The following is a 13699-nucleotide window of genomic DNA, read 5'->3' as shown; positions in this document are numbered from 1 at the left end:
ATCCCACATGCCACGGAGCAACTAGGCCCGTGAGCCACAGCTACTGAGCCTGCGCGTCTGGAGCCTGTGCTCCGCAACAAGAGAGGCCGCGATAGTGAGAGGCCCGCGCATTGCGATGAAGAGTGGCCCCCACTTGCCGCAACTAGAGAAAGCCCTCGCACAGAAACGAAGACCCAACACGCCAAAAAATAAATTAAAAAAAATAAAAAAATAAAAAGAACCCTCCCCCCAAAAAACTAGTCTATAAAAAAAATAAAATAAAGAGTTGCTCCTTGTGGGGTGTGTACTTTGGTGGGGTGGAGTAGGAAGAATCTCAGGAACTTTCCTTATACTTTTTCCTTCTGTTCATTTCTAGTCTTTATAACCTGGCTTCACTGGAACTGAGAGAGAATCTTCTTACGTATCTCCCTGAGTGAGTCTCTGGGGAAAAGGAGAGGGGGGTTATGTACTGAATGAACTTCTTGAAGCATTAAAAAAAAAAAAAAAAAAAAGTACTACAGTATCTTGTCAAAAAGAAATTCTGTGTCTTTTGGAAAATTTGAGAGATGCCAGCCTTCTCTCAATAGTCCTTCCTGTGCAATAATTATGACCATAAAATCCAGATGAATCTTATTTTGGGGAACTAGTCCAAGTGAGGAATGCCATATTGCTCAGCATTTCTAAGTCCTAAGCGCTCCCTCCCTTTGTTTTTTGTTTTTTTTTAATAGCTCTCTAACCCAGCTACGGAGACTAGAAGAACTTGATTTAGGAAACAATGAAATATATAATTTGGTAAGTCTGTACTGAAGAGAGATTTGAATTTCACCTTGTACCTTAGTCACGATCACAAAATATTTTGGGGGAGATCTGTAGGGATGCTTGTAAGCCAGTGTTTCCACGGATACAGCTTGGCAGCATTAGAGAATGTGCTTCAGTTCACACAGGTTAAGAGTTATGATTCAGGGGTGGAGGGTCACGGCTAGAGATGATGGGCATCAGTGGAAACAGCTGGCATTCTTGGGGAGCATTGGGGATGCTTTTAGGAAGGGGGGGCTGATATTGGAGAAGTACCAACAAATGACCTCTACAGTACCCCATTACTAACTGTTGAATTAGGGTTCTTTCTTAATGGAAGGCTGGAAATTGGAGCTTTGTTACCATAACATTGCTTTTTGTTTTAGCCAGAATCGATTGGCGCTCTCTTACATCTAAAGGATCTCTGGTTGGATGGAAATCAACTGTCAGAATTACCTCAGGTGAGTGGTAATTTCACACTGTCTCCCCCAAAATGTAAAACCACCACCACCTTCATGTGCTTCCTGCCTCTACATGAGATTTTCTGTAGGAGGGATCTTGAAAACCAAAACATCGGTTGAAAAAGCAGATTTGGAAAAATATATTGAGCATTCATTGTGCTGCATTGCTGTAGAAAAACTGAAAGCCTCAACCCACCGTTTCTAAAGATAGTAAATATATCCTTTAGTTTGTGAAGTCTGCATTTTATTTCATCCTTGCTTTATGCTTGGCTTGCCTGCTTGAAGCCCAGCAAATTTGGAAGTTACCGGGATGCCGGATTGTGATGGTAGAAGTTTCTGCCACTGTTTGTGATGTGCCTAGTGCTTTGGGATAGGTTGACCCCATTTTGCCCTGTAATAGTTGATGTAAAAGCAATGCAAAAAGCTTTTATTTCATATTTTTTCCAAGTGTTGCTATGGTTTAGCTGGAATGTCACACGCTGTTCATGTTTTTCCTGCTGTTACCATGTGTGAGAACCATGTTCGGAATGAAATGGAGTCTCGTGTGGGCTTCTGAGTACGTCGTGGTCACCTTGTGGGTCCCAGCAAGCAGGACCCGCTTTCTGGCCAGTTGAAAGAGAAACTTGAACTAACAAACCACAACACACGGGCATTTTCCCCTTACTTCATTTTTCTCCAACTATTACTGAATTTTACTCTTTGGTATCTCTTACAGCCAGGGTTTAAAGTCAGAATATATTTCATGATGGTCTAGGTGTGTGTATTTTACTGTAATTCAGAAGCTGTCTGCTGGGCTGTGTGAACCTGCCGTGATGGGACCGTGCACTTCGGGTGGGGAATGTGTATCGGTGCAGGGAAGCCTAACACTAGAAAAAAGCACTTAAGTAAAATTCTAATTGTTGTAGTTAATAGTGCTGGAATTACCATTGACATCACCCACGACTAATGCAACTAAGGAACTAATCTGAGTCTATTTCTGAGGTCTTGGCTGCATTTGGGAAAAGGATAGGACAGAACAGTAACTGATATGGGCAAAGGTTTGATTAACACTTAGATTTCTCTAGGAAATTATGAGAAATCTTGATTGAGAGGATTGTAGTTACTTAAGAGTCAAAGGATGAGGGGAAGATGCCAGGAAGTTATTAAGAAAGTAATAAAATATCAGCTATATAGGATGGATAAACAAGATCCTACTGTATAGCACAGGGAACTGTATTCAATACCCTGTGATAAACCAGAATGGAAAAGAATATGAAAAAGAATATATATATATATATATATATATATATATATATATATATACACATATATATGTATAACTGTCACTTTGCCGTACAGCAGAAATTAACACAACATTGTAAATCAACTATACTTTAATAAAATTGAAAATATCAGCTATTAGACATGCAGGGGGAGAGTATATGTGTGGACAGATGTACATAAACAATTATGTGCAAAATGCCATGTCCCAAACACAAAGAAATTAACACGCCACTGGTCATGTTATTAATGGTTATTTCAACATCTCGTTTGCCCACTTGTATAACCTTCTATTAAGCCAGGACTAAACACATCAGACAGTCCCAGATAATCAGAATTATTTTCCTGTCTTCACAGATGACAGAAAGAAAAGGAGACAAAGCCATTGTTAAAAGGAATGAATGAAAAAGTAGAAGAACCTCAGGGGCCTGGCATGAAATTAGTAGAAATGTAGTCTGATTTCCTACAGGCAGGAAATGCAGGGGTAGGGCTCACAGGATGTATATTAGGTGGGAGATAAACTTGGAAGAATCGATCAGACCCAGTTCAATGCCGGTTGAGGAGTTTGTGCTTGTGTAGCCATCAGGGAGCCACTGGAGTTAGAGGAGGGGTCTGATTCCGTGACTGGAGCTACGTTTCCAGGAGGGAAAGATGGAGGCATGGTTTGTGAACAGACGTGGGCAGAGGATGCCCAGACCAGTCCGGTGGGAGGGTACTGTGAGTGGGAACGTAACAGACTGGCAATGGCACGGAACAGTGGAGGCGGTTATCAGAGAGAAACTATGCCCTTGGAGAGCGGAAGGGTACGATCTCTCTTGAATGGAATGTGAGACTCATAGAGGCACCTCCCTCACTCCTGGGTTGGCTCTTCCGCTTCAAAGCAGTCTGCCTTTCTTGTCTCGGGTGTCAACGTTGTCGGCGGGTCTGTGTGCTCCGGTTTGGCTGGGGAGCAGACACACCGATGTCGTAACAAGCGCTGTCTGTCACGGGAGACAGAAAGTGGACGGTTTCCTTCCAGGACATCTCAGGCTCACTCTCAAGTGCCAGCTGCCTTCTGAGTGATTGATTCCAAACTTGGAGAACTGGATTCTAGCCTCCTTTTTTTTTTTCTCCCCTAATTTGTGGGACCTTAAAATGACTCATCTTCTCTTGGTGCCAACCTCCTCATCTTATTAAGGGAGTGATTCCTCACCTGCGTGACGTCGGAGGGCTTGGCGTCTGTCCCAGCTCCGTGTGTGTGATTCACACCGCTTTCGGTTTTCATTGGAAGGGGGTCTGGAAACTTACCCCTGCCTTCACACTCACACCGGCGCTAAGGAAACATCCTTAGGACCACTCTGGGATTCGATTTTGAAAAATCGCTGTAACAAATTCCTCCATACCGTGGCAGGTTCAGGCATGACTTTCTTTTCCTGTGTCGTTGATGTAGGAAATAGGAAATCTGAAGAACCTGCTCTGCTTAGATGTCTCTGAAAACAGGTTGGAAAGACTTCCCGAAGAAATCAGTGGCCTGACTTCGTTAACGGATTTAGTCATTTCCCAGAACTTGTTAGAAACACTCCCAGATGGCATTGGTGAGTATTGAAAATAACTAACTACCAAGGTGCTGGCTCTTCTCAGGTGCTGGGGACGTGATTCCTTCAGTCATTTGTTTTTAAAGAAGGAAGGCAAGGAATATTTAATACAATTAAAGTTTCTCCATATGCAAGCGTTTCTGTCGCCCTGGTCTGGTAGCAGTTATACGTGTTGTTACTTTTAAGTGTTGGCCCCTGTCTACTTCCTCCGCATCTTGTTTCCATGATTTCGGTAGGGATTAGCCCAAATCACAGAATGTGTTTCGGACATATGAACAACCGCTAAGACATTTCTAATTGAGCATCGTAAATAGTTTATGCGAAACGACCTTTGACCTTATGGTGCGACCCAGGTAAGGGCTGTTACAGGGAGAGTGGGTGTTGTATGGAGCCTTTTCTGGTCTATCGAGAATCATCTTTTCCTTGAACCATTCTTTGCCATTTCCTTTAAAAAACAGTCTAGACCTTTCCTTTACCATAAAGGAACACAGCCCAGGGTGAGAAAATAAATGCAAACAGAGAAGGTATAAACAGACATAGGCTGTCAGCTCCACCATAGCCAAGCTGCCTAGAAATTGTAAGAAACTATATTTAACTGTGTGGTTGTCATAGGATAGCTGTCTTTGACCTTCATTTAACTTGGATTCAGAACATCAAGGGAGTTTGGGAAAGGTTTTCAGTAGTTGGAGAAGCTGTGTGACAGAGGACCCCTTCCTTTCTGGTGTTTGGTCCAGACGATAATAGCGACCTGGTGGAAATACAGGCTCTGCCTTTTGGTTGAGGCTGGTTGGGAAATTGATGGGGACTTTGACTCCAGGTAGAAACGTTTGCTGAGAATCATATATGGCATCGGAAAGCAGTTGTAGGGACTGGGGATGTTTTGTCGTTGGGAAAAGGGAGAAATAGGAGGCATGAGACGGTTGATGTCAAGCCTTTGAAAGGCTGTCAGGTAGAAGGAGATTTATTCCGTCTTCTAGTTCAAGTGGGTGAAAGGAAAGGGTTGCGAATCTCAATTTGATTCAAGAAAGAGCTTAAAATACATCTGTTATGAATCAGTTTGGGCTGCTTAGTGAAGAAATGAGCCTCCTGTCACTAGAAGTATTCGAGGAAAGGCTGTCGGACCACTTGTCAGTGATGTTGTTGAGGAGACTCTTGGAGTGAGCTCTGTCAGCTGTAGGGTTCCATGCCCCGCAGAGGATATGGGTCTCCTGGCCTGAGGACTGGGGGGGGGGGGGGGACTCCCTGGGGACAGTGTTAGTTGGTACTGATTATGCTACACAAGGAGCCTAGCAATCGGTGAGTTCCCCTGCCTTGCCCCGTGACCGCACGCAAAGCGAGTTCATCCTTTCAGCATCTCCACGTCTCCAGCTTTATGTCTCTTTTATGATAGAGGCTGTTCTCCGATTTTCCTGGGGACAGTGTCATCATGCCGGCCACTCTCTGTGGATAACAAGGACCTCTGCTCTGTAGGCTCAGCCCCTGACGAAGTAGTAGTTGAAAGTGAGAATCTGGTGATGCAGGATCTCCTCCATCCCGCGGGGGCTGAGGAGGCTGCAGTAAACCCCAGTTCCTTTCCCGTGGCCTGAGGGCATTGCCCGTGAGTCCGTTTTCCCCGCCCAGAGTGAAATAGATCAGTCTTAATGTGGCTTTTCAAAGATTACCATATTTTTTTCAAAAATTTATTTATTTTTGGCTGCGTTGGGTCTTCGTTGCTGCGCGCGGGCTTTCTCTAGTTGCGGCGAGCGGGAATTTCTCTTCGTTGTGGTGCGCGGGCTTCTCATTGCGGTGGCTTCTCTTGCTGTGGAGCACAGGCTCTAGGTGCATGGGCTTCAGCAGTTGTGGCGCATGGGCTCAGTAGTTGTGGCTCGCGGACTGTAGAGCGTGGGCTCAGTAGTTGTGGCTCGCGGGCTCTAGAGCACAGGCTCAGTAGTTGTGGCTCACGGGCTTAGTTGCTCCGCGGTATGTGAGATCTTCCTGGACCAGGGCTCAAACCTGTGTCCCCTGCATTGGCAGGCGGATTCTTAATCACTGCGCCACCAGGGAAGCCCAAAGATTACCATCTGACTCTGCATTGATAGAAATACTTCATTGTAGGGATCTTCACTGAGTCATTGTCATTCACAGGTGATAGAATAAACTGCACTGTGCTGTCTTTTGTTTTTAGTGAGGATGATTGTTAGAGTAACGTTAAAGTCTCTCCTCTGTACGTGAGACATTTCTTGTTCTTAAAGATCCATCAAGAGCCTGTTTGTTTTTTCCTGAAATCTTTGGGCTTTGACATATTTTTAGGTAGTGACTTTCCAAAGGATCTGCCGCTAATTGCTGACTGTTTTTGACATTCTGAACAAACGATTTTAACTCTCAACTGTTCGTGGTCGAAGTGAGAATGGTACAGTTTCATAATCTGAAAAGCTGGGTGAGGAAATCAAATGAGCAAGGACAGCCCATAGGAAATACCAGGGGGTGTGATCAGGAAAACAGTGATAACTAATGAGTCTGAATAATGCTTTTACAGGAAAACTAAAGAAACTGTCGATCTTGAAGGTGGATCAGAACAGACTCACCCAGTTGCCCGAGGCGGTTGGGGACTGTGAAGGCCTCACGGAATTGGTTCTTACGGAAAACCGGCTCCTGGTGAGTGTGGTTCCAGGGTCAGAGGGAGACTTACGATGTGGGTTCTGTATCACAAAGGCTCCTTAGGTTCGATTCTACTTATTTGTAATTTGGGTAGACCAGATGGAAATTGCCTTACGTTGTAACTAACAAAGGGAGCTGAGAAGCAAGCATGTGACATAAAGGTGATCCGTTTTGACGTGTCCAGGTCCCCCATCAGAGAGTGTGTCCCCATTGTGATGCTTAGGGTACAGGGACTGAGCTGGACACTAGGGGGCCCAGGGAGGCGGGGGCGGGGTGGCGGGGGGAAACCGGCCCTGTCAGTGGAAGTGCTGATGCCTCCATCAGGGAGTCCGAGGACGGGCCAGAGGGGGAGGGAATGGTGGTTGGCCCGGGAAGCCTTGGGAGCACTGGGGCTGGGGGGATGCTCTTTTGGAGGAGCCAGAGCACGGCTTTGACCTTGACCTCACCCCATCTGAGAAGCTGGGTGAGGCGGTGCAGGTTCCCTGGGCTTGGACCAGGCCTCCGCATCCTCCCGGGGCAGCACCTGCTGGGGCGGGTTCCCAGGGCGACGGCAAACCTCAGCTGCTTCTCGCCTCCTGCTGCTTCCTCTCCGCCCATTGTCCTTCACCTCCCACTCCAGCTGCTCCCCTTTCTCCTCTTGTCGTTGTTTTGTAGCCGCTGTTTTCTTTAGTTTATTTTCCTGCCATTCTCTTTTCTCTATATTTTGTCACTTTAGCTTTTACTCTACTTTCCTTTTTCCTCTTTTCTTCCCTTTTCTCCTTTCTTTATAAACAGAGTAAGTAATGCTCTTTAGGTGAAAAGATCAGAAGAAGACAGCAAGAGTGGGTGAAGGGTGTAGCGTTGGTAGTGCGGGGTGTGCCGGGAGCATCTCCCCTCAGGCAGGACAGCGGCCTCCTCGGGCAGGTTGGGTGGGAGGGACTAGGCTCTCCTTCCTTGTTTCCGGGTTTAGAATTACAGATGGTAGGGACTTCCCTGGCGGTCCAGTGGTTAAGACTTCGCTTTCCAATGCAGGGGGTGTGGGTTCCATCCCTGGTCGGGGAGCTGGGATGCCACATGCCTCACGGCCAAAAGACCGAAACATAGAACAGAAGCAATATTGTAACAAATTCAATAAAGACTTTAAAAATGGTCCACGTCAAAAAAAAAAAAAAAAAAGAATTACAGATGGTAGTCATAACAGTTAGAAAAATAATATTCATCCCTGATTCCATCAGGGTTGAAGACCCCCCTCCCCGTGGTCTCCCACACCAGCCTGGGTGGCCCCCCTCCTTCCCCCAGCCTCATGGCCCCCCCGCTCGGGTTCTCACTGCCTGCTGAGCTCTCTGGCCTCCACAGGCATCTAAGCCACCATCTCTTGGGGTTCTCAGAGGTGCAGGCGGGGAAGGGATGAATCTCGAGGTTGCAAATTTCACTTTGTTGACTTGAAGAGCCTTCATTACCTCTTTTAGCAGGTGTTTCTCTGTTCCCAGGCCTGTGCCTTTGACCTTATTTCATTGAAACATACTCTCATTTCTACAAAAATACAAAATATTAGATGCCACATCCCCCAAGTGAGTGTTACAAACACCTGATATTCAGGAAGAACTGTCACTTCTCTTACTGGATGAGATTAGATTCTCTCAGTTCTTGAAAAGATCTGTTTTACTCTGAGCCATGTGAAAAGTATGCATTAAGTTAATAACAAAAATGTTACTTTAACAGACTTTACCTAAGAGCATTGGAAAACTTAAGAAGCTGAGCAACTTGAATGCAGACAGAAATAAATTAGTGTCTTTACCAAAAGAGGTACGTGCTTTTAAGAAAATAATACAATAATAATTATAAAGAAATAATAACACATAAGGGGTCAAAGATGTCAACTACTTTAAAAGACTTATGTGATGCTTTTTAAAGGTGTAAACTCTCGTCTGTGGATTCAGGGATGGTTGGAGGAATTGTATCAAAGAATGACCATCAGTAACATTAAGGAGAGTAGGTGGGTCCAGATGGCTGTGAGCAGAGTTGGGAAAGGTGAATTCGTAGGGGGACAGAGAGAATGACATTTTGGGGTTGACCTAGGAGAACAGTGACACCACGGACAGGAAGGGGTGATCTGGGAGTTGGGCAGAGGAAGGGGATGACTTTGGGTCTGACTGGGTTTAATGAGGAGTTAAACTGTCCCATAGCCGTTGGAGTCGTAAAAACGGATCTTGATGGAGCGTCTTCCTGGGCAGAGGCTGGCCTCCGGGAGAGAGGGAGTGAGCCGTCCAAGTAGAGGAGGACGCCCGGGAAGGTCGGGACAGGTTCTTAGGATTTTTTTGGTCAGTGCTCCAAGCAGGAGAAAAGAGACAGTCACCATCGTTTGCAGGCATAGCTGTGCAGCTTAGTGGCATTTCAGTTCTGGCAAAGGAGGTGCCAATACTGAGAATGGGGAGGAAACCTGAGACAGATCACACAGGGAGGCGAATGGGCCATTGTTTAAAAGGAAGGCTCGCTTTCTTTTTGGCACCAGGAGAACCTGGAAATGGGTCGTACTGAGCTTGATTTTTTATTAGCAATAGGGCCTAAAATAAAGTTTAAGATGCCGTTTCTCCACTCTCCCCCCCGCCCCCTCCTCCACCCGTCAAGTGAGCCCCTCCCCCTGGCCAAGGCCTCATATGAAAAGGTGCTGTGTCCTCTGATGTGATGACCACTGGCCAGGCGTGGTTTCCTCCTTATTTCTCTGTTTGACCCTTTCTAACATCTGTTTTGGAATAGTTTCAAAGCTGCCCTCCAACCAGCCAGAGCTCGAGGGGTTCTTACGCTCCCAGGGCCGCTTCTCTGGGTGTCCGACTTGGCTTGGTCTCTTCTTTCCCTTCCCCATCTGGGTGTTCTACTCTCGGCAGCCCAGGCTTGTCCCTGGGTGAGGACGGCCAGCCTTCCTGAGTGGAAGCATAAGGATGTTTGTTATAAATGTGACTACGTTCTGTTTCCAGCAGAAAGATCTAAATCTCCATCTCAGCTAAACTGGGACACGAGAGAGTCTGCTCATCAAAATGTTTTGGTTCCAGTCTCAAAGCAATAAACCAAAACACAGAGCTGGTGTTCTGAGCATTTAATTGTACTCTTGTTGGAGAGCACGTGTGGATGGGTGTAGATCGGACACATAAACGTATGCAGAGAGAAGTAAAAAGATTCATGACTTCACTTCTCAATGCCCTGCACTACACTAGGTGCTGTTGTGTATGTTCATTGAATCGTCACAACAGCTTTTGAGGCCGTGAGGATTTTCTCACTTTACAGATGAGGAAACTGAGGCTGGTGAGAAGCTTTCCCCACCGGGGCTCACACAGTTGGGAGTCGGGAGAATGGGTTCCAGATGTGTTCCCAGATGGCCAAGCCCATAAAAGCAGATTGAACCTACCTTTTCATCGCTGTGACCTTGACGTAAGGCAGGACCTTGATTGGGTAAAGGAAGGTCGAATCATCTTTAGTTTGGACACTTTAGAAAATTAATACATTTGAGGAATAGTTTCAGTAAATGCCAAAGAGAGGGCTTCTGAGTATGATGTTAATCCCCAGCAAGGTCACCACCCACCTGCCATGTCCCCATCCCTCTCTTTGGATCTGCTCTTTCAAAGGAACACATTTTAGACAAGAATGTGAGGAGTTTCTTCTTGTAAACTGTCCCCATCATATTAGCATCAGCCCTGTTTTCACTCTGAGAGAATGAAATTATTGATATGATCGCTTTCCTGGCATTTGGAGTTTCATCAAGGAATGAAGTTTGTGCCTTTTCCTTCAGCTGCCTGAGAAAGCAGAGCTGTTTAGGACCCCAGGGACTGGCTCTTTTCTAGCCCATTTCACTCCGACTCACATACTCTGAGCTCCCAGGCTAGGACGTGTCCCAATTCTGCTGTGGGTCCCAGCTTGGTGACCCTGCAGAAACGGGCAGTGCTGACCTCTGACCCTCGGGCTGAGCTGCCAAATCGATGGGCCTCTCACCTTGAACGGGGTCTTGTTTGTTGGTCTGGTGTGAGTGTGAGTGTGTGTGTAGGGGGAATGTCACGTGTGTGCATACACTCTGCCTCCAAGCTTGATACCATCCCATCAAATCCTGCACTCTCCTGATTGGATTCTTTTCTTTCCAAACGTGATTACTTCCTCTTGAACAATTAAGTCGCACGCATGACACATCTAAACTGAAATGCTGACCAATTCCATTTATATGCCCCAAATCCATAGTTGTATTAATGGCCATTGGTCTGGTGTGCTGTGTAGTTCTTCCTCTTCTTTGTCTTTTTTTCCCCCCATTTGATAGTATCACATATTGTCAGTTTTACAGCACAGTTCCTTCGTCTATAGCAGCATTTATTTGCATTTTTTCCCCAAATGGTTGAGGGGAAAATGTTTGCACTGTGTGGGTCACAATAATAGATTCTGTTTGTGTTGTGTGGTGTTATGTGTAGTAAACATTTGCAAACCAATGAATGTCTCTTGTTTTCTTAATTGTTAGCTGCTTGGAAATTTAGAAAAGTCAGGTAAACTTGCAATCTTGTAAGTATTGTTCAGACCACAGTTGCATCTCTGACTTCCATTCTGCTTCTCAAATGCATGAAGATTCAGATCGGCTGACAGCTTTGTGTGCTCTTCATTGTAAAACATTGGACATTTTCCTTGAAACTCAGTTTTTTTTTTTGTTTCTTTAAATGACTGCATGGCCTGGAACCTGGTTTTGCTATGTGTTTGTCAGATTTGTTCCGATTATTCTCTCTCAAAAGAATGCTTTTCTGTGAATTACATCTTAAGTTACTCAGAAATTCTTAAAGGCATACCTTGGGGGCTCATCTGCCTTCACCAAATTCTACTTTGTTGGCACGATTCTGTCTCTGAGGGACAGGCTAGATTCGCTTTATTTGCTACATGTGGCATGCTTCTGATTTTTCAAACCACTTACTTGCGTTTTTTATTTCTCATCCCGTTGCTCAAGTATGTATGTTTCTGTGATAAGGAAGTTCCCTAAAAAACCCTGTTTTTGGTGGAGGGAAGAATTAAGGGGAAGAGACTCTGATTCGTGGATAGACAGGAAGTCGGTGTATGCGTGATCATGGGTATGAAGATAGACACAAACTTTATAGTATTTCCAGCCACATCTTATCGTTAAATAACCTAGACCACGGAGAGTTTCTGGCTGGAAGAAATGGAGTATATATCCAAGTTTAGGGCTTAGTCTCTTGTCTCCATTAAGTCAAAATGGAAGTGACTCTACCTACATCATACCTGTCCAGTCAGATGGGACAAGGGAGGATTTGCAGATCATTCGTCAAAGCTTTCCTTTATCAGGCAATCTGTAAACACGGATCACCCACAGATATTATTGTGCTATTCAGAAATGCCCATGGTGATAGAGTATTCATTTTGTGGATAGCTTTCTGCCTTCTTATTAGTACAATTTAAAATTCTTCTAGAGTAAGTTCCCATGATGTTCTAAAGTGAATTATTGATAAATAAAAGAGATACGACAAAACCTAAAAATGCTAGAATTAAAAAAAAAAAAAAAAAAAAAAGCTGACCGTTGGGTTTCAGGATAGAGAAGGCATTCCTAAACTTGAAAGAGGAAATAACTCATAAAAGAAACAGTTGATGGGCTTGTCTACGTGAAAATGAGATTTCTGACCTTCAAGAAAATAAAGACAGGCTGGGGGCAAGGTGACGTTTACAGCATCACACGTGAAGGCTGTCTTTCCTTACTCTGTTAGAAATTCTTTCACATCATTGAGAAAAGAGATGTACCCACTCTAGAAAAGTGGACAGAAAGAAAAGCAAAGAACCCCCAACCCCACAAAAACCAGTAAGTGATTCACAGGAGAAAAAAATAGGAATGACTTTTAATGTGAAATCATTATTCACAAAATGTTAATTGAAGCATTTTCACCTATCAAATTTTCAAGATTTAAAAAATATAATAATATACCAAATATTGGTGAGAGTACAGGAAAGTGCCTGTTATCATGGAAATATAAATTATTATGGCTTCTCTGGAAGGGAATTTGGTAGTAGTGTTAAAAATTTGAAAAATATGCATACCCTTTGATTCTGTAATTCCACTTCTAGGAATTTATCCTAGGAGAACAATTATGGATGTACACTGAGAATCATGCACGAGGTTATTTCTCCCAGTGTATGCAGGAGCGTCTAACGTGTTCCAGGCACCATGCCAAACATGTCCGGAGGGAGCTGACATGTGCCAGGCCCTGTGCCAAGTGCCTTCAGGCTAATTCTTGTCTGATTTTCACAACAATTCCATGAGGTATAGGTAAATCATCATCAGCATCCAACAGATATTGATTTCTAAGCTAAGACTCAGAGAGGTTAAGTAACTTGCCCAGGATCACACAGCAAAGAAATGGTAGAACTAATCAGCAGTGTCTACAGTGGTCATCTGCTAAGTAACCTGTGATACATACGTAGAAGGAAATAACTATGTGGTCAGTAAAAATCCTGTTAGAAGCAAAATGACATGGGAAGACATTCTTGATTCCGTATGCAAACAAAGGTGCTAAAGATCATAGGGCTGGTCCTAATTCTGTTGAAGTGCATTCTTATAATCCCAAATGCATGGCATTTGAACCTCAAAATGTTACGACTGATTATCCCTTCGTGGCAGGATTTGGTTTGAGTTATTTTCTCCTTGTGCTTTCGTGCGTGTGTGTATGTGGTTTTTATTTTCCAGTCAACTAAGTTACTTTCTTATAATTAGAAGAATGCTGTCACTGTTAGTGGATATTTTGATGTCAGTGGCCCAACAATTCAGGGAGTCCCAAAACCACATGATTTCCAAAATATTTCTGGAGCAGAGAACATTTGAATAATATGCCACAGATGATCATGGGAAAGGCAAAAAATAGTCTTTGGTTTCTAAAATTATACCTCATGTTATTTCTGTTCAAATAGGATTTTGACCAGATTTTGCTTATTGTACATTTTCCCTCTTGCCAGTGAAATGTGGGTTCAGTTCTGTTACAAATACTATCG

The 13699-nt window shown here is 44.3% G+C and overlaps 1 protein-coding gene across 1 annotated transcript in view; it reads left to right on the top strand.

The window, feature by feature from the left end:
* LRRC1 (leucine rich repeat containing 1) overlaps nt 1-13699 on the top strand; it is a 134654-nt gene that overhangs the window by 104816 nt on the left and 16139 nt on the right. Inside the window, exons 5-10 of the mRNA XM_057555643.1 lie at nt 356-412; nt 708-771; nt 1161-1235; nt 3925-4069; nt 6585-6703; nt 8408-8491. Of these exons, the coding sequence (XP_057411626.1) occupies nt 356-412; nt 708-771; nt 1161-1235; nt 3925-4069; nt 6585-6703; nt 8408-8491 (544 nt within the window). The remainder of the gene's footprint in view (nt 1-355; nt 413-707; nt 772-1160; nt 1236-3924; nt 4070-6584; nt 6704-8407; nt 8492-13699) is intronic.

Source organism: Balaenoptera acutorostrata, chromosome 10 (genome assembly GCF_949987535.1).
Source record: "Balaenoptera acutorostrata chromosome 10, mBalAcu1.1, whole genome shotgun sequence".
NCBI classification, from domain to species: domain Eukaryota; kingdom Metazoa; phylum Chordata; class Mammalia; order Artiodactyla; family Balaenopteridae; genus Balaenoptera; species Balaenoptera acutorostrata.
The sequence above is the reverse complement of the archived record's forward strand: the minus strand, read 5'-3'. Positions and strand labels throughout refer to the sequence as shown.